Consider the following 20,407-nt stretch of genomic DNA (forward strand, 5'->3'; position numbering starts at 1 on the left):
ACATTGTAAATCCTGACCCATGCCTTGTTCAGGGCCAGCACTGTGAGGTCAACAGAAAACATTTCAGATCAAGGCAGCAAACACAGCCCTAATAATAGATGGAATATAACAAATGCAAAAACTGATTCAAAGAACTTATCCAGGATGCAGGATTAAATAATAAAAAAAAAAGTACTTTGTCAAAATTGAAAAAAAGTTCTAAGTATATTGCTCTTATTTATTTATAGTTACACATAGTATATTTATGTAGCTGAGCACAGTACACCACAGAATGCTATACAGCCTCTAAAAATGCTGCAAAATGAACATTAATTTAAATAACAATGCACATGTAACTGTTCCAAATGTTATCATCAATATTACGAGAATATTTCAGTCCAAATTAACTTATTTTTCTAAGAGCAGCCCTATATGTATTAGCAGATCACCTGTGCATATGAGACAAAACCCACGGAGACATTTTCCACCTCACACCTCTGCTCTTCACTGAGGAAAAGGCATCGAGCTTCTCGTATGGGTGTTCTACACAGTTCAAACAGCTTCTAAAGACAACCAAAACTTTTATAAATATTTTCTTACATAATTCTGTTGGTGGCTGGGACTTAGCATCTGCAGCTGAATTTCTTGCATACCTATCTTGATCTATATTAATTAATTTTATTATAAAAATATCCCTTTAAAAGCAGGAATTGTCAGTTTTGCCTCAATGGATGAAAAATTTATCTCATTTTGCTAGTTTCTGATTTGCTAATTTTTGCTTTTGCAGAAAAAAAAAAAAAAGTTTTACTTTCATCATCAAAAATTGCAAGAGCATATAACAGTATCTATTACACAACATAAGAAAAAAAAAAAAAAAAAAAAAAGCTCTTGTCTCTGCTAATAAATTATGAGAGGTCCCCATAGCACTGGAGATTATCCCACCACACCACAGTTCTCCAGCCAAACAGGATCACTGGTTTCAGAGGGAAGACACCAAGAATGCTTCAGCACAAAAACAGTGCCTGCTCTTTTCATATGATCACCACACTGAATTCCACGGTCGGCCTTTATCACACTAGGTGCCAGGTGTTTCTCTAAAAAGCCTGAACTCCAGAGGAGGAAAATATACTCCTACACAGTTATATTCTTCAGCATTTTGCTCATCATTCCCTGGACAAAGTATTAATTCAACAAAAGGCCAAGGAAATTAATAACCATAAAATTGCACCTGAACACAAGAAATTTTTTTTTCCCCCCTGTGAGAGAAGTCAAATACTGGTACAGGCCAACCAGAGAAGTTGTGGACTACCCATCCTTGGAGATATTCAAAACCCACCTTCACACAATCCTGGGCAACCTGCTCTGGCTGACCCTGCTTGAGCAGGGCTATTGGTCTAGAGGTCCCTGCTTGCCTCAACCATCCTGGCATTCTTTGATAACATACACAGAACCACAAACTGAGTATTAAAAGATAATTTATGAAAATGATTTACTTCTGACTGAACAAAAAGAAGGTTGAACAAATATCTGGTTGGAAAAAAAATAAACACGTCACACAGATGTCTGAAAAGCAACCCTCAAGTTCAACAAGCAGACATTTTACCTCTTGGTAGGCACTAACTCATCCTACTTCCCTCACATTCCTGCACAACTTCAAGAAAATTACTAGGAGAGATGACTGGAAGTTGGAGAAAGCTATATGACAGTCACATTCAGTGGCTGCCTTCTCTTAACTGCACTTCTCCAGAGGTAAAAGAGGGAGAAGGAGCTATCTGTGCCCTTCCGTCCCAAATTCACAGGTGCCAGAGCAGCTGCACAGCCATGAATCCCTCAGAAGCGCCCCAAGTCTCCCATCCCACACCCAGCAGAAGCAGGTGGGGATGTTCCTCATCCCAAAAAGTCCCTGCTTCCTCTCTCACCACGGCTCCCTAACCTTCACTGGGACAACCTCTCACCTGCAGAACATGCCAGGTGGGAATGTAAATTACAAGCGTCCTCCTCATCTTCAGCCAAAGCTCCCTGCAAAACCAGGCCTTTCCCCCTTCTCAGCAATAAGCTCTCCTCCCGGGTCAGGCAGACCCACCGAAACACAGTGGCAACTGAGCCTCAGGGTGCCAAGGGGGTGGGCACAGCTTTCTAGCAGCTCAAGGCCAGCAGTGGGTGTCCCACAGGCTGAGTGGTGGCAGGAGGAGCACAGTGGCCTGGTCTGGGCTGGCAGGACCCCCTCTGGTCAGTGGCCACCACCGGGGGCTCCAGGGGCTGCCTGTTGGAGGCCTCCTGGCTCCGCCATTTTCCTCAGCGGCGCCACGCTGCTGAAGCCACTTTTCTGGAAGGCCCACACAGGGACACAGACTCCAGCTGGGAGCACCTCTGAGCTCTGCCTTGGCTCCTCCTTTTGGTCAGAAGGTCTAAGGAACACAGAGATGTACACTCCAGGCTATTCTCCTCATCAGTACTTCAAGAGTTACTGCTTTTAACTGAAAGACCTAGGGACCCTGCCCAGTACGGCTGAACCTCATCAGTTACCACCACCCAGTACTCAAGTACCAGGACACCAGCAGACTATTGTATGAGCTAATGGCTTACATGTAAAATCTGTTCAGTTAAATGAATTTGAACCATCAAAGAAATGAATTTGAACCACTGAATTTGAACCATCAAAGAAAGATGAAATGAAGGGGTGAAATCAGCATTAAAAAAAATAATGAAAAAGAATTGGTTTCATACTCCATTCAAGGAAAACAAACAAAAAAAAACACAGGATTCCCAGGGATGTAGATATCAAAACCACAACCTAATACCATAAGCTAGAAAAAACAAACAAGGGTTCTACTTGGTGTCTGAAGACCCAGAAAAACCCAGTTGCATTCACTCTTGAAAATAAACCTATAATGTAAATCAAGTATCTAACATGCCACATACATGGCATGAAATAATGGAGCACCCCTCCCTTATAGTTCAGACAGAAATCTTACTAACTTCTAACTTTTGATGTTGAAGAATTTCTCTAAAGTTGTTGGGGTTTTTTTTGTTTGTTTGTTTGTGTTTTTTTTTTTTTTTTTTTTTTTTAAACTCAGTTCCTTTATTTCACAAAGCTGTTTTGAAGATTCTTCAAAGGGGTCTACACAACATCCTGAAGCTATAAATCTTAGCACTGACAAGAACATTCTCTCAAGTGCTGAACTTTTCAGTGCTTATTTTCATGTTTGAGAATTGTTATTTTGTCATTTTTATCCATTAACTGCCAAAGAAGTATCCAGGTACGATTACTATGTAGAACATGTACATTTTAGAAACCCAGATACTGTCATCACATGCACAGAGATGAAACAGAACAAGCACAATTGTACTTGCAAGACTAAACAGAAGCTATAAAAAAAATGGAAGTAGGAAAGAGCAATGACTATTTTTATTCATTTTCACTTTTGTTTTGCAACACATCTTCAAGGCACACATTTCCGCTGTTTGATCTTGCAGCCACCTCAATTCTTTAGGACTCTATCCTCATCTGCATAACAAATACATATGATCATCTGTGAAAAGTGTAAAGGATCCCTAATGATCATTCTGCAAAGACCAATCTCCTAGAAGTATCACCTTTTAACAGACCTGACTGGCCTTTTGTTAAATGCAGCAGGTATGGTTTGTAGTATATGCTTGGTATTTTTCCTATTTAATCACAAGACTTACAGCATATGACAACACCATATAAGTTGGTAATTTCATCATCAACAATAAAAGAATCATAACATTCTGAATGTCACTTTATTGATTCTTCTCATCTTTCCACATTTCAACTTACCTGAGGTACTGAGGAAATACGACTTTCGCCTGGCTGACTCTGATCATGAACAGCATCTCTGTCTGGCAGAGAATCCACTGTATTTTCATCTTGTTGCGATTCAACCATTTCCATGGTCATCTGTCTAAAAGTAAGTACACACATATATAAATTTTGCTGTATTAAGGTTTATCAGGCATCTAGGGAGAAAAGAGCCCTATGAGATTCTTTTATATTTGGAGCAGTAAACTAACAACTAACAGTAAACACACAGATCTTTCTCAAACTTGTCAGATTAATTGAAGTCCTTTCTTCCCACTGACTTATATTAAATATTCATTCACATAGCCAGAAGCTACAAAATGTGTGCTTTGGAAAGCTGTGAGGAAGGGCAGTTCTAGAAATGGTTCTCAGGGGAGGAATGAGCAGAGCCCTGGGGTCCTGAGCAGAGCTGGCCAAGGGTTGGCAAGCACTATGCTCCTTCAAAGCCCACCAGCACTGCTTGCAGCAGGTCTCTTGTGTCTCCCAGCAGCCACGTGCTGGCACAGCCCTCTAAAGGCTCTGCTGAGACTGACCCCTGTCTGGGATCTGTACTCCAACCATCTGTAAACTGCTTGGGGCTTAAGACCCTCAGCCATTCTTCTCATTCTGCAGGTTTTAAAATTAGGGCAAGTTTCAGAGAAGAATAAACAACTCCCTGACCCTCAACTTAAACTACGAGTTTAAACTGGATAGAAAAAGCTTCTAAATGTTATCTGCTGTATAGAAATGCAGTTACCTTACGGTTGCTTTTCCATATCTCTTGGCACTCTTAGTCATAACGGAAGATGTGTGTGTGTTAAAACAAGGTTCTCTTCGGCTCCCTCTCTCCTACCACTCTCTGCACTGAAGGTGTAACATGGAACAAGTGACAAGTCACAAGCATTGCCATGGCAACCGTGCAAGTCCCAACAGAACACAGGCGGGGGTACAGGGATACGGGACCTACAGAGCCCAGCGCGCCCCACAGACACGCTCCCAACTGCGCGCGGTGCTGGGGCAGGAATTCAGACCGCAGGAGGCAGTGGCACCGCTAGGGGCTGTCAGAGGCAGAAAATTATGTTCCTGCAGGCTCAGATCAACCGGGTTCAGGCACTGGAAGCAGGGCTCGGCGAGCCAGGCCGAGCGCCTCCTCCAGCTGTCCCAGCTGGCTGCAAGCTAAGGGCGCTGCGTCCCACTCAGCTCCTTCTGGGTCCACACGGAATAGAGGCATGAGAACACTGCTTTACCTGCGTGCCAACCTGAGACCATGCAGGTAGAGAGGGACCCAGTGAAATGACACAGAGCAGCAGATTTCACACCTGCATTCCTCTAATGGGGTCCTACTGGCCGGATTTAACAGCCTGCCTTCCCGGCAGGACCCCACAAGTTAAGCAGTTATACCTGTCTGGCTATTCCTGCAAACAGAAGTTTTACACTCCGTGCCAGCACCAATTCAGATCAAATTCATAACTTCTTTCAACATTCCTGCCTTCTCGTAGTTATAACGCATCAACTCTTTCGCTAGGTACAAGCTAATTGAAAGGCCACTTAAATGCACCAAACCGGACAACCCTGGGGAGACTTTTCACCAAGTTTTCCACCATAATTTTTCAAAATATTTATCTTACTACAGCATTTCATTTGTATATATGTATTCAATATAACAATAAAAAAGTAGAAAATGTGTTTGTTCCTTAGTAAACTGGGAACATCCACACAGCTTTCACACTTGAATCTGTATCTGGTTCATCTACAAATACCTCCATAAGCTTCAGAAAAGCTCACCCACCAGGGCAGGTTAAATGATGACTATGTACGGGCACCACAGTCATTGCAACCTCTTCCTGTACGACTACAGTCAGAATTAATTCACTTCATACAGGCCTTGAAGTATTTTGTTACCCAAAGCCATATGTCACAGATAACCTACTGCTGAAAACACAAACAAAAAAGCAAACCTAAAAACCAACACGCACGTATTTTCATCCCACTGAAAACATTTCACAGAAAATTTACCGGGCAAGAGCCAGACTTCATTTCATGAACAAACGGGTTTTATGTTCTGAATTGTAGCTTAATCCTTTACTGATTGCAGAACACTATCAAAAATGTTTTATTTTACTGCTTTTATTATCAGCATCTCTTTCCCAAAGCTTTTCCAGCTGCTGCAGTCCAGCAACTGTTAGCTAACAGCTATGAAAACAGCATCAGCACAGCAGAAATTCCAATAAAAAGTTATTCCTAGTATTTTATAAAGTACAGTACAGGGAAAGGACTGTTTTTAGATGATCTACATTAAATCAGAAGAACAACAGCAAGCATTATATACGTCAGTGAAATGCTGAACATAATTAAGACATGGCATACATGAAAACTCAAGAATTGAAATATATTTTCCACCTATGACTGCGTATATTCTGAGTCAACAAAGACGATTACTTATTTTTAATCTTTAGCAAAGAAGAATAAAAACTGAAGATTTTTATGCTGCTTTTCTTTCTTTATTATTTTTTTTTGACAGCCACTGAATTCAAGTTTACCCTAGAAGGACACTACTTCTAGGTAAGCTAAAACCCACTGCTTTTTGAAAATATGGCTGCATGTTGGAAAACTGGGTCTTGAGTAACTATACTGCAGAAATTCCCCATCCCAATTACAAAGGTCTAACTGCAGTCTACAAAACCAAAACAACCACAACAAATACATAGCTACTTTTAAAATATTCAGGTTGGCATGAAACTTCTATGTGAAGGCTAACTGAAGATACATTGTAGCCTATTGATATCATAATTCATACACGTTACAAGATTAAGAACCTTCCGTAAACATAACCATAGGAATTATTAAACTCACAGGCAAAGGTCACTTGCAGCCACTGGCACCCACAGTGCCATGGTACAGTCACATCACCTTACGTGGGCTCGCACACAGCTCAAGACTGTGCATGCTGCAAAAATTCTGAATTTCACAATCTGATCCAGGTATCACTGTCTTTAGAGCCTTTTCATAAACTCTCAGATTTATACAGCCTGAGCCATACAGGCTGTTTATTTCCTGTATTATCTCACATATCACTTCAGCATGAACACTGAAGTACTTCAATAAATATGAAGAATAAAATTGAGTAGGTCAAAACAATGTTTTTCTAAAACATCAGTTGTAAGAAAGTTATTAACGTAGCACCTACCAGATAATTTCTCTCATGTCTCATAATCACTCCACACTAAAATAAAATTCTGAAAGATTGTTTTCCTTTTAAGATTCAAAGAAAAAAAAAACCTGTTGTCAACCACTTAAAATCCTTTGTATAGGTGTATCAGTATTAGTACGCATTACACTACAACTTCAATTAAAGTCTATCCTATCTATAATATTGTAACCTTCCTCCTGTTTCAAATTAAAATCAATCAAACAATTAGCTTTAAGGGATATAGTCCTAACCTCCATCTAAAATGACATGTTTTTCTTCATTGTATGATTAATGACATACAAGCTTTAGTCCTATATTCATTATTAATACAATCATTTCCTACATATTCTGCCTTAGTTGTTTACAATGACTGGACAGTAATTTTAAATATTAGTCTGGATTTTTAATTTAATAAACAAGATATATCCCTCCCACTAAAAAAAAAAAAAAAAAAAAAAAGGTTGGGGGGGGGGATGGCTTTCCCTAACGTAAGCAAAGGCAGCTCATTTTCCCTATGAGCAAATCTTCAGGATCTGGCAGGAAGCTTAACTGTTACCTAGTTAATAACATCTTAATACCTATTACTATATGTATCTACTATACGTACTGAGACCTAGGTACAGTAGCTCAGGAGCAGGTAAACACTGATTAAGATGATGAAGATGCACATAAAACACACCAAAAGCTTCTTCAGCTGCTAACAGCAGCATCACCAATGGGACAAAACTGACAGCGTGAGCTCAAGGGAACAGCAGACAACTGGAGGTCATTGACATCTGTAGGTAATGCCTTCAGTACCTATAGGTGGCATTTTTTAGTATATTTTGTCCACAGGTAAAAGGACAAGGGTAATATCTTTAATGATATGATTTTCTGTGATAAAGATCACAAAAAAAAAAAAAATCGTTTTCCTAGCAATAGTGCTATTTGTTTTAGAAGCACATCAGTGAATATTAATATGAGTATTTGTTGATGAAATGCAACTGCACCAGCAGATCGGCGTACACTTGCAGGCATGACTTTCTCATTGAACACCCAGAGACGTTTTCAAGGTAACTTCTTTATTTCCACAACGCTTCGTACACGGGTGGCTGCTCACAGAGCTGGCTCACGACAAAGGAAGAGGCTCAGAAATACGTTTCAACCCCAGCTCCACGCATCCCTTTGAAGGCTTTTACTCCCGGGGTTAGTTACTAGAAAGCGTGTGAACTCACACAGGCCTATTTCGCGTGGAAGCGCTCACAGGGCGCTAATTTGGGGTGAAAAGCTCGGTTTTTTGGCAGGAGGGCGCTGCCCTGCCCGTGAGGAGCGCAGCACCCAGGCCGCGCTCACTGCCGCTCCCCCACCGCCTCACTTCCTCACGGCTTTGCCCTTTCCCTTCCCCACCCTCCTCTTCCCCACCAGCCCCCAGCCCATCACCTCAGGAGCCACCGCACCCCCAACCACCCCACTACCGGCGCTGAGCCCCCCCGAGGGCCGTGCCAGCACCGGGAGCCGTTTAACCGCTGCGAACCCCGGGGGAAGCGGCCACAACCCCCCGGCTCATCCCCTTCTCCTCAGGGACAGAGCCGCTGCCCGCCCCTCCCGCCCCCCAAAACCCCATCCCCATCCCCTCACCCCCCCGCCCGGCCCAGCCACAGCGCTCGGGCGCGGCCCTCGGAGCGCGCTCCCGACGAGCACGCGCCGCCCCCGCTCCCCCCCCCCCCCGGTGCGCGCTCCCGGCGGCGCAGCGCCCCTCTCTGCCCTCCCCCGCCCGCCGCGCGCGCCGCCGCCGCTGCCCCGCGCGCGCGCGGCCCCGCTGCGGGGGGGGGAGGGAGGGCGCGGGGGGGGTGCCGGGCTGCGCGCACCCGTGTCCCCGCCCCCTCCCGCACTCACCCGGCGCCCTGTGCGCGCTGCCCCCGTCACAGGGGGGTGGGGGTGGAGGGGGATTGGGCCGGGCGGAGCCGCGCGTCGGCCTCACGTCAGCGCTGATGCAGCCGCGCCGCCGCGGGGGCGCTGAGGAAATGGCGTCCGCGGCGACTCCCAGCGCCGCCGGCCGCCGAAGGGGGCGGGGCCCGGCTGCGGGCGGCGCCGCCGAGTGGCCGAAGGGCTCCCCAACGGCAGGCGGCCTGGCCAACTGGCGCCGCGGGGCCGCGGGAGGCGCTGCTGATTGGCCGAGGGGCGGGACGAGGCTCCTGGGGGGCGGGGCTTGTTGGGGGTTGGGGGGGCGGGTTGTAACGCCCGGGCGGGCTCGGCTCGGGGAGCGGGGCTGAGGCGGGGGGCGCGGGGCAGCCCCGTCAGGGTCCGGCGCGGTCCCGGCTCGTTAAAATCACCTCGATTTTAAAAAACCTCGCCCGGTGTGGGGTGTGCCCCCTCCTGCCGGTTGTTTCTCTGTGAGAAGCCGCGCGGGGAAAAGCAGAGCCCGGCGTTGTTTGCCCGTGGCTCGCTGTGGTGGGGGAACGGGAGTTTGTGCCCTTTATGATGTGAGGAGGACCTGAGGGCTGATTTCACTGCGTTGTCAAAAATAAAGACCCTTAACCTGTGACTCCATGACAGGGGAGCCGCGTTTATCTACACGGGCTTTGCCTCTGAGCGCTCGCTTTGTTCACGCGTCCCACTGAGGCTGTTTCACGCCCAGTGCAAGCAGCACACGATCGATAACCCGTTAGGAACAAACTTCTGGTGCCCATCCCTCAGATACCTGCTTTACTAGATACCCCTGAAAATATTTTATAGAATAATAACATGATCATATGAGCAGACAAGCATTAAAATACTGAGAGTAACTGTGCTGATGCCTTTGGAAGCAATCCTGTCCCTGTCTGGTATATTCAAGCAGTCAAAATCAGCCGCTGTGATGCTAGTAACACCTCAAAAGTACTCTTAAAGGTGGAAATCTGATGACAAGCAGGAAGAAATGTTGGGAGAATGTGTTAAAGGGTGGAAACCAAGGGAGTGAGCTGTTTATAAACAAACTGCACATTTCCACAGAACTCTGGTGGTGTGAACTTGGAAAAGCAGTTGTTTTCTATTACTTTTCAAGTAGGTCTTTAGCAGCTTTTAAATGCTTGCCTAATAACTTATTGCTATTTGTACCTTTTTTATCTAGTTTAGCGAAGTATATTAATCTGTGTGCTAGGTTAAAGGTTGGACTTGATGACCTCAGAAGTCTCTTCTGAGCTAAGTGATTCTGTGATATTATCTAAATGAGAAATCGAAAATTTAACTTACAGCCTGAGAAACATCTGGTCAGAGGAATGAGTGAATTGCCAAAGGGATTTAGTCTTTAGGGATGTAAAGATGATTAACCAGCTGCAGCTCTTGAATACTTGACATGGCTTACCGAGGCCAGTAAAGTTCTGCCTGGGTTTAGTCTGGCCACAGGGTCAGAGGGCTGGAAGTAGAAGGTAAAAAACAGGAAACATTGCGTTTTTACTGTGGCAAGGCTGGGGCAGTGTATTTGTCAGCTGAGGCAAATACAAATACAAATACAAATACTTTGCTACAAAAGTGCATCACTGCAGCTAAAATCATCCTAAAATTGTTCTAAGTGGGATCAGTCCCTGACATGCACCAATTTGATTTTGAAGGCTAAAACCAAAAGCAATAAATAAGAAGACCACACAGGACGGGATTATTTATGGTTGTCATAATTTACACAAGGTAGTTCTGAACAAAAATTTTAAATCCAGGCACTTCATTGCCATCAGAATGACTACCTGGATCATCTTTCCTCTCCAACCTGAAATGTCCAACTATGTCCTACAACATCAAGGAAATACCAGCAATTCAGTAGCAGTTTTTCATTGTTTTTGTTTGTTTTTGTTTGCCTTTGGATTTGGTGCCCAAAGTCAGAACCTCTCTAAGGAGTTAAAAATGTGACTCGGTGCCAGCTTAAGCAGCCTCCAGTTTCTTCTAGCATCTCATTCCCACCACTGAGGCAACCCAGAAGCCTATCTGGGAAGTAACCCGAGTTGGAAACAGTACACCAAGAAAAAAATAGTTGCCTTTAACCTGGATCAACCTGGCACTCTGCACCATCACACAGAGAACTACGATCTTGACTGAGGGGTTAACATATGAGCAGGGAGTCGAGTGACTTCAGTTGGCACTGACACCAAAAGAAATGCAAAAGAAACGTGATGCCCTTTGCTGAAAACGTAAATCCTTCACCAAGGTATATTACATCACTATAAACACTGTGTAATCTTCAAAAAACTAATTTTACATATTGGGTCTTCAATCTTTCAGATGGATTTTTTAAAGAATAGAGTTCAAAGAAGTTATATTTCAATTACAATCTTATAAGACACATGTAGTTTTCTTGTATAAAGTACATAGATAGTCATGGCATAAGTAAGAACAGAAAAATGAATAAGCCACTTATATTTGTAGATTTCTTTTTAATTAGAATCCAGGCATTTAAAGGTAACATAGGTTAGACTGATAGAAAAAAAGAAAAAAAAAGTGTAATTCTAGTTGAAGTGACACCAGTATTTAATATTTTTGCTTTTAAAAGTGATCCCAATATTGACACCTTGACTGATGTTTGTTCTGTGATTTTTTTATTTTTTTTAATAACAGACATTTGGTGTATTACATATATCTCTTTCCAGCCCATCCCATGCTTACACACTCTAAACATTAAGAAATGATGAAGTAAAACTTACAGGTTAAAAAAAGTCTTTATTCAAATTATGTCTGAAATGCTCTAAATGTTATTTGTACAAAGAAGATAGTTATTTGTATAAAAAATATAATAACTTACAGGTAGTTTTTTATACCAGAAATAATTCCCATTGAATGCTTTGCTAAAAGATGTCCAGTAAATTTATTTTCATGTAGCACTTAATGAAACTCCTTGTTATCATTTTCTAGCCATGCTATGTTTTTCTTCAATTATGCAATCTGACGTTTGATGTCTATATCTTTGTCTCCCTAAATACTGCATGTTTGTAATTATTGTTGTAGGTCATAAATTAATTCCCTGGTGGTTATATAAACCTAGAAAGACTGGGAGTGTAGTGATAGGACAAGGAGTACCAGTTTTAAACTAAAAGATGGGAGATTTAGATTAGGTATTAGAAGGAAATTCTTCACTCAGGGGGTGGTGAGGCACTGGCCCAGGTTGCCCAGAGAAGCTGTGGCTGCCCCATCCCTGGAGATGCTCAAGGCCAGGCTGGGTGGGGCCCTGGGCAATCTGGGCTGGTGGGAGGTGTCTCTGCCCATAGCAGGGGGTGGAACTGGCCGGGCTTTATGGTCCTGCCCAACCCAAACCATTCTCTGATTCCATGAATTACCAAAAAATAATTGCACCACAGATCTCTTCATGGACCACTCACATTTTAGTGGGTCATTAATCAACTCTACCTCTACTCTTTCATTGCCTCTAAAGGAATTGATGTGCAGAACTTGTAGGGTGGTCATACAAAAGTGTGGTCATACCACACAGCCATTGTTTTCACAACTGATTTTGTAAGTGTTGTGAAAGCCAGAAGTAACCAGTACCCTCATGATGCAACAGAATCCTGGCCTGTCTGAAACAGAGAACAGATTAGGCAAGAAGCATCCTGTAAAAAGCATTAAATATAATATACTGTGATGGTAAAATATAAAGCTAATGATTTATGTTACCTCTTCTTATTTTATAATCTGCTTTCAAGGAATACACTTTCTAGGTATTATTACTTTGGTGTTTCTTGGGTTTGTAGTGATTTGTTTTTGGATAATAACTTGCAATAATGCTACAATATTTTACTTCCCTAAGCACAGATGCACAGCCTGAAATACAACAATTCAACGTACTTTAAATTTGACTTTTTGTTAGGATTTGTAATTCAAAATCTAATTTTATGAATACTAAACTGGAATTGCAAGTGGTACACTACTACCTGATATGTCGTGTAGTTTGAAAGGAGGGCTGCTTACTGGTGCGCCAAAACCTGCAGAGTAAAGCAGAATACACCTGCAGCGAAACCATGGGTTATATTGAACATTATTCATCACTGCTCAAGTAACACAACAGCTAAAATGGTTTGTGAATGTGCAGCTAGATGTTTGGTGTGGTGTTTGTAAGAAAAGCTTTATGAAAAGGGGAATTAATAAAAATCATAGTGCCTGTTTCTCATCTGCCATCCCCAGGTTATGTCTCTCCATGCACAATGGAGCCAGGAGGAGCCAAAAACTGGGGAACCCCTTAAATACTCATAGCTGAGCAAGTAGCTTGAGATTCTCTGAACTGCTGTCTTCATCTGTCCCATGCTCATTTCATGTTTAAAGGATTGGCTAGCAATTTCAAAACACGTGAATGATGACATTTCTGCTGCAGGAGAAAAATAATGGCAGTTGAGATCTATTACACAATTTCTTTTATTTCTTTTGCAGAATAATGAACTTTCTCTATTTCCCTGTATAATAATTTCCTTGCTTATAACATGGACATAATATGTACTTTACAGTGTGCTTGATTATTTACATTTTATTACTGTTTGAAGAGATCTTTGCACTTCTTTGGTGGAAAGTATAAGGTTTATGTAACACATTATTTTGTACTTATAGCATGAATATAAACTCGTGTCCATTTGCACACAACTGGCTGAGTTCTATTTAAAATTTCAATACATAAAATTGTACTATTAAAAGTTTCCTGAGTAGGCTGCATAAGAAAACTACATGGATAACAGAGTTTACCGGTATGAAATGCTTCCTGAAAGGTTTAAACGGCTCAGGTAGCTTAATAAGAATATACTGTACCACAGGAATGTGCATACCACAAACTGCTTGCTGTTGTACAACCACGTTTTGCAAAAGATTCATGCTGTAAAGCAAGGTAAGCAGATGTAATAATGTGGCAGATGCTCGTACAGACATTGAGAGTCTGCCTCACACAGAGGTGAATGCCAGGTGAATGGCATCAGCCATTTGGGTAATGCAGTAAAAGAGAAACACATGTAAAGATCTCAGACTCCTTCAAAAATACATTCTGAAAATATGAAAAACTTAGAAAAAATGCATTTGTTTAACAGTCTGGCTGTAGACTATATTTTCTAGCACCTGTAAGTTGTTTTTGATGGGGGAGCAGGTTTGTTTGTTTGTTTGTTTTCCTGTTAGATGGTAGTAAATGACCATGAAATTTAAAAGGGAAGAAAAAAAATGAAAAGCAAAAGCAACTGAATAAATGGAGCTCACCAGCCACAAAAGAGAGGTGTCTGGGTAAGTAAAGAGCAGGAAGAGATTCAAGTGAAAAATAATTAAATGGAGTAGTATTCAGTATAACAGGAGATTATCAAGCTATTCACCGTGTTATTTATGTGACAGAGCCATTATATTTCTTTCATGTCAAGAGTTATTTAGTTCTTAAGCTCCCAGTAATACACATAAATGGCTAAAGCAATGTGTTTTTCCTGGAGAGGAAATCTCCATCTTGTCTCTTTTATCAAATGCTGGCTCAACAAACTTGTCTCCTTGATGATGCTCTTTTGCCAGCTGACTTATTTATGACCTGTTTTTTTTTTTTTTTTTTTCTCATTCTACTTGTCTGCACATTACAAGAGGCTTCAGTCTCCATTAAGTATGAAAAATGTGTTATGCTGAAGTACTTGAGAGACATGTTATTAAATAATTTCTTTAAAAAAAAAATAAGTTGAGGAAACTATCAGTGGACTGATCTCTGTTCTGATTTGAAAGAGATGTCTCAGAAATAGGCACTAGACATCTTCTATTTATTATATTTCAGTGAAGACCAATACTACTTGCCCCCTTCCTTTTTCCTGGAAACCATTCTGTAAATTCAATTTGTCTCAAAGCTAAATTCTATTGCCTAAAATTTGTCATCACTAAGGACTGTGCAGTATCTGAATTTCAGTGTTTTTCTTCTTTCTATGTGTTTTTATACATACCCCACACAGAGATATCAAAGAGTAATATTCTGGGTTTTATGTTTTTATGCTTACTTTTTATGTTTAAATTACTATTTTCTCCATAACGTTGTGCCCAGCAAACAGAAAGAAGCCAATTTCTTCCTCTTACAATATCTGTTAAACAATCCTTTTCCACTGTTTCACTACATTCCTTGTGAATATTAAAATGATGATTTGAATATGATTTTGATGTGGTATATACTTATAAAAAATAGCCATACTGCTTAAAAAAAAAAAAAAATTATTATTATTATCTGAAGGCAGTTATACAATTTCTGAGTTAAAGGGGAAGGAGAGGGGCTTACTGGCCAGGTTGTTTGGTTCACTACTGGTAGTATAAACAAATGTATTGCTTAATCATGAATGAGTAGGGGTAAAATAACTTACTCTCTAATTTATTCAACTTTCTTTCAGTTGTATACAGTGCCCTCACGTGGCTGTTTCCTCTCCTAATGCAACAGATAGTGTATATAATGTTTCAACTCTTCTATGTATTCAGTTGCTATTACATTTTGCAACACCTGCTGTCTCAGGGATTTTACGCATACACAACAAAGCACGAAAGCTACAAACAACATCTTGTCTGCTACAGTAAACCTTTGGGGCCAGTTTTATATTCAAATTAAAAACCTTGAAGCAAAATCCCAATGATTGGTTCAAACCCATTGGTAAGGAATGACTCAGCTAGGCCTCCTCCATTTCCAGCAAGTCAGAAAAAAAGTCACATATTTCAATTAGAAGCTATTTCTTTGTTTGTTTGTTTCTCTCCCCCCCAAAAAAAAAAAAAAAAAACAAAAACAAAAGCAACTGCCTAGATTAGCAATGTAAGCAAGTGTGAAAACATCCTGATGCAGTGTGTTGGTATTTAATTATTATAGCTATTTAATCCCAGCCAGTAACAAGTAAGTACCTGAGATGTCTGCATTTAATACACTCATAGAAGAGGATTAAAATCTTGTAATGGAACAAGGGAAAGCTCTAAAAGTCTTCCCTATTTCGATATCTTGCATTGTGCAGGGGAGGTTGAACTAAATGATCTTTAAAGGTGCCTTCCAACCCAAATCATAATTCTATGATATGAAGATATATCTGAAAAGTCCTTTAAATACTATTATTTTTATTCAGACTTATTGCAAATATATATATGTATATATAACCCACTGATCTTTAAATACAAGTTCTAAATATGCCATTTTACCTGTCAATTGTGTTCCGGAATTTCACTAAAAATTATTGTGTGGGAAAAAAAAAAAAAAAGAGAAAGAGAAAATAGTTAAAGTTGTTCATACATACATTGAATTTAACTGTTTGTTTACAGCGACATGAAAATAAGTTGGTGCCCTTTTTAGTAATGAAGGAAAAATTTACTCGTGGTTTTTTTTTTTTTTTTTTTTTTTTTTTTGTTTTGTTTTGTTTGTTTTGTTTTTTTTTTTTTTTCAGGTCCTGGGGCAGGACAGAACAAATATGGGGGCTGAACTAAGCCACTGATGGCTAACTAATAAATGCTGTTTGAGAAAGTTCAACTTCTGTCTGTTTTCCTATTTCATGTACAATAACAGATTTTGTTAGTCATGGTGTATGATGTGCAACTTTAATTCTTAAACTGCTATTTTTATATATTCAGCACTGACACCTAGTGGACATGATTGCAGTGAGATTATTTCTTTTCAAGAATTAAAGGTTTTGAAACATGAAATTATCACACTTCATAAACTCAGACTAAACTTCATAAACTTTATAAACTTCTGCAACTCAGACATATCAGAAAGGAGAAGAAATAACATAATGATCTAAGAAAGTCAGGCATCATGGCAGGGGGGTTAAGGTCCCTTCAAACCCAAGCCATTCTATGATTTCTCACAGTGTAATTAGGCCTGGGGCAGGCACAAAGAACTAGTTGAGTGACAAGTAAATGTGCAAATTAGGATGATCCATACCTTTACAAATAAAAGGAGGCCTTGACTGATTTCTTTCTGCTGAGGGGTACCAGGCTCTGCCAGCAATTTATGAGGAAACCACAGTTTAAAGGTGAGGTTATTTTTAAACAAAGCAGTAGGCCATATATTGGTATATTTAATACAGTGTTTGTATTAATATAGGCTTAGGGATTCCTAATTTTGGACCAGAATAACACAGTGTTAGATGTAGTATAAATATAAACAAAAGAGGCAGCTCCTGCCAAAAGAATTAGGTAACAGAAAACAAACGATTACAAACAGACAGAGAAACATAAGTATCAGATAAGAGAGAACAAATACATATAAACACCAGGGGAATTTCAGGAAATACTGCAGTGCTGGTAAGAATGATGTGGAGGTAGCTGATGTAATCAGGGAGTGCTTACCATTTGCATAGGTGGTGTGGCAGTTTTAAGGTCACATATGCATCTACTGCAAATTAACCCATGTAGATCACTGACTGAAAGCAAATTAATAACTTATGCAATAAATAGATGGAAAGAAGATTTCCAGGAAAAACAAACAAACAAAAAAACATTCTGAGTGTTTACCACATTATAAACATTTTTGTATTTTGATGTTCTTTGTTTGGCTATATTTACACTCACTATTGTGACACAAGAGAACTGCTGGTGCTGAGGACTTGGTATCCGCACTGTGTTATTTTCAGAGGTTTTAGTTTGGACTTTTGAACTTGTGAACGTTAACAGTTAGAGTTTATCAGCTGGAATACCTGCTGATTTAAATGCCTGTATGTAATGTAATATGTAATAAAAATTATAACATTTTTATTTGGTGCATTTTTTTTACAGCTGTCTGTGTGAAGACCAGTGGCAAACTGAGAATCTAAAATATTCTTATTTTTTAAAATTTAAGGTTTAAAAAATTTTGCATATACGTAAAATTAAGATATTTTGTAGTACTATAATTATAATAATTTAAACCTGGCATAACTAAATCCAGTTTTACAAAAATACAGAAATGTGCACAATCTTTTCAATGTAGACTACAGAGTTAGCACTCATATATCTTAAGAACTTGATTTTCCATTTTGCGATAAAATACCTCTTTATTCAAGATGCGTATTTAGGCTTGCTTTTGCATAACTGAAGAGCTGGACTTGACATTTAAGAAAAATGGTAGCCCTTGTTTTCCACAGCCAAAGGGAAAAAAAAAAAAAAAAAAAAAAGATATTTAAGCATTATTTAAGCATTTGATGTCACTGGGTGTTTACGTGCATGTGTAGAAATCCACCTTGGCTACATGCCAGGCCTTAACAAGTTTGTTCTGGAAGTTACAAGAAGTGTGAAAGAGTTTTAAGTCACTATTCAGAAAACGACCTCACTGTACCAGCTGTGTATTTCTGCAAATGCTATTTACACTTGGGCAAATAGGAAAAGAAAAAAAAAAGTATTTGAATAGCATGCGAAGGAGGATCCAGGTATGAAAACCACCTTGAACAATAGCAGCAGCTGTGTGGCATTTCCATAATTAAATAAACAAACATGCGGGCTGAAATCAGACACAGGTTCCCCTCTGGCAGGAAACACTATGCATAACAGAAAGGAGAAATTGGAGTTATAAATGTATTATATCTTGAGCATTGCATAAGCTGCGTTAGCAATTGCTATGCTGAATGTCGTATTTTTTCTTTCTTCCATAGCACTGTTTGATGTGTTTTGTTGTTGTTTCTTATTGTCTTCCTATTCTTCACATTCATGAACTTCCTGATGAAAAAACAAAACTAAAACAAAACAAAACAAAAAACTCAAAATTTATAGCGAGCTATTTCTAAGCATTTCTGGACATGGATGCATTTTAGAAAGGAAAAAAAAGCGTTTTGTGTGATGTAATGGTAACTCATTAACATGAAACTAAGGGAAAATATTAAGGAGAACATACTATCTTAAGGAGTTACTAGTTATTTGTGACCTGGTTATTGCTAAGGGATCTCTTAAGGACACAAAAGGGGTCAGATTTATTAAAGAGAAGAGAGTCGATGTTTAATAACGTCAGGACTGGGCTCAGGAGCACTGGCGGCCCACCCCCACACAGCGCCCCAGCCCCAGGGCGGCCCCGGCGCATGCGCAGCGCGGGCACCGTCGCCCATGGAGGCTCCCCCCACGGCCCATGCGCGGCGCGGGGCCTTGCGGCCCGCCGTGCTTGCCGTAGGGCGGGCCGTACCAACCGCCTCCCCTCGGGCGGGGGGGGCAGGCGCGGCCGGAAAGCCTCGGTGTACCGGGAGCCGCCGCCCGCCGCCCGGAGCGAGCCGCCGGGAGCGAGTCGGGAGGCGAACAGCGACAGAAGGGGGTGGGCGAGGCGGGTGAGGCGGCGGCGGGAGGGAGGCGAGCGGAGGCAGCGGGGCCGCGCCTCACCCCGGCCCCGTCAGTGGGGGCGGCCGGCGGCGGGGCGGGGCGGGGCGCGAGCGGCTGGGTAATGGCAGCGCCGTGAGGACGGGGCGCGGGGCAGGGACCGCGGCCGCGCGGCGGGGAGCGGGGGCGGCGGGGGGGCGCGCGCGGCGCGTGCTCGCGGCCGCCAGGTAAAAGCCGCGCCGGGCGCGCCCCCGCCGCGCTGAGGGGACGGGGCCGCGGCGCGGGGCTGGGGGGCGGCGGCGGGGCCGGGCCGCGGGAGGCAGCGGCGGGAGGGAACCGGGACCCCCCCCTCCAGGCCCGCCCCCCCCCGTGGGGGTCCCGGGCTCGGGGGGGCCCCGCTGGGCGCTCCCCGGGCAGGGCCCTGACGGGAGGGAGCGGCGGGGCCCGGCCCCGCCTGGTTTCGGTTTGGGGCGGGTGCCCGGGGGGTTGGGGTTGGGGTTGGGGTGGGGAGCTTGGGCTGCTGGCACACAAAATCCTGGTGTTGTACGGAAAAAATTACACCAAATTGGTTAATTTGTTCATAAAGGTTCAGTTCATGTTGGTTTAGAAGTTATAAGAGGTTACCGAGCTCTGCACGAAGCTGTTTAACCCCTCAATGCTTCTCTGCTTACACCTTATATGTTCAGCTGACCGTAAATGCAGTGTTGCTGGTCCCGTGCCCTGTGGTGAAGGGAAGAATTTTTCCTCAGCCTTCCTTCCTCCCCTCGGTTTTGCTCCTCTTTAAGGGAGTGCCTGCTTATTTGGAGATACCAAGAGCGTCTTCTAGAGCCTGTAACATGTAACACTCAATTAAGTGTAACTTCATTAACCCAGCTGCTTCTTGGGGTTCTTACAAGTTTTATGGGCCATGACAACAGCTTCTTGGCATCATCTGAAAATAGCCTTGCGTTTCCAGAAGACAAACATTAAAGCTTTTAGAAAAAGACTTTTTTTTTTGTCCTATAAGAGAGCTTTGAAGTGGGTTGCTTCTACTGAAGTTCATGTTTCTTTGATACATGCATCAGTTTGTGTTTTTCAGTTTACCTTTGGTAGATATCTGTTTATTTTGTCAATTCTCATTGATTTTGTTGTGTAACACATTCCAATCCGTATATGGCAGTAGGAGAAGGCTTTTCTTTTTTTTTTAATTTTCCAAAGCAGTAATATCCATGTTGCAAATATACTAACCTACATGTTGCTATTGAACTGAAAAGTGCATCGTAGAATCA

At 42.0% G+C, this 20,407-nt stretch overlaps 2 protein-coding genes across 16 annotated transcripts in view; one reads left to right on the plus strand and one right to left on the minus strand.

Moving 5' to 3' along the window:
* The window catches only part of CREM (cAMP responsive element modulator), a 40,211-nt gene extending 31,226 nt beyond the window's left edge, over nt 1-8,985 (minus strand). For 3 of the 10 annotated variants that reach the window (XM_082755156.1, XM_082755151.1, XM_082755145.1), the window contains exons 1-3: nt 8,847-8,965; nt 4,539-4,645; nt 3,782-3,905 (exon numbers count right to left, since the gene is read on the minus strand). In XM_082755156.1, the coding sequence (XP_082611282.1) occupies nt 3,782-3,905; nt 4,539-4,579 (165 nt within the window). In that variant the 5' untranslated portion in view covers nt 4,580-4,645; nt 8,847-8,965. Of the gene's footprint in view, nt 1-428; nt 448-3,781; nt 3,906-4,538; nt 4,646-8,846 lie in introns of those variants that run through there. The other 7 variants (XM_082755157.1, XM_082755153.1, XM_082755155.1 and 4 more) reach the window with 6 other exon arrangements.
* Nucleotides 8,986-18,246: 9,261 nt separating this feature from the next.
* Nucleotides 18,247-20,407, plus strand: part of CUL2 (cullin 2) — a 48,979-nt gene continuing 46,818 nt past the window's right edge. For 2 of the 6 annotated variants that reach the window (XM_082752503.1, XM_082752508.1), the window contains exon 1: nt 19,266-19,366. The gene's annotated coding sequence lies outside the window, so the exon portion shown is untranslated. The other 4 variants (XM_082752507.1, XM_082752506.1, XM_082752505.1 and 1 more) reach the window with 4 other exon arrangements.

Source organism: Aythya marila (assembly GCF_965140915.1).
Source record: "Aythya marila genome assembly, chromosome: 2".
In the NCBI taxonomy this organism is placed as follows: domain Eukaryota; kingdom Metazoa; phylum Chordata; class Aves; order Anseriformes; family Anatidae; genus Aythya; species Aythya marila.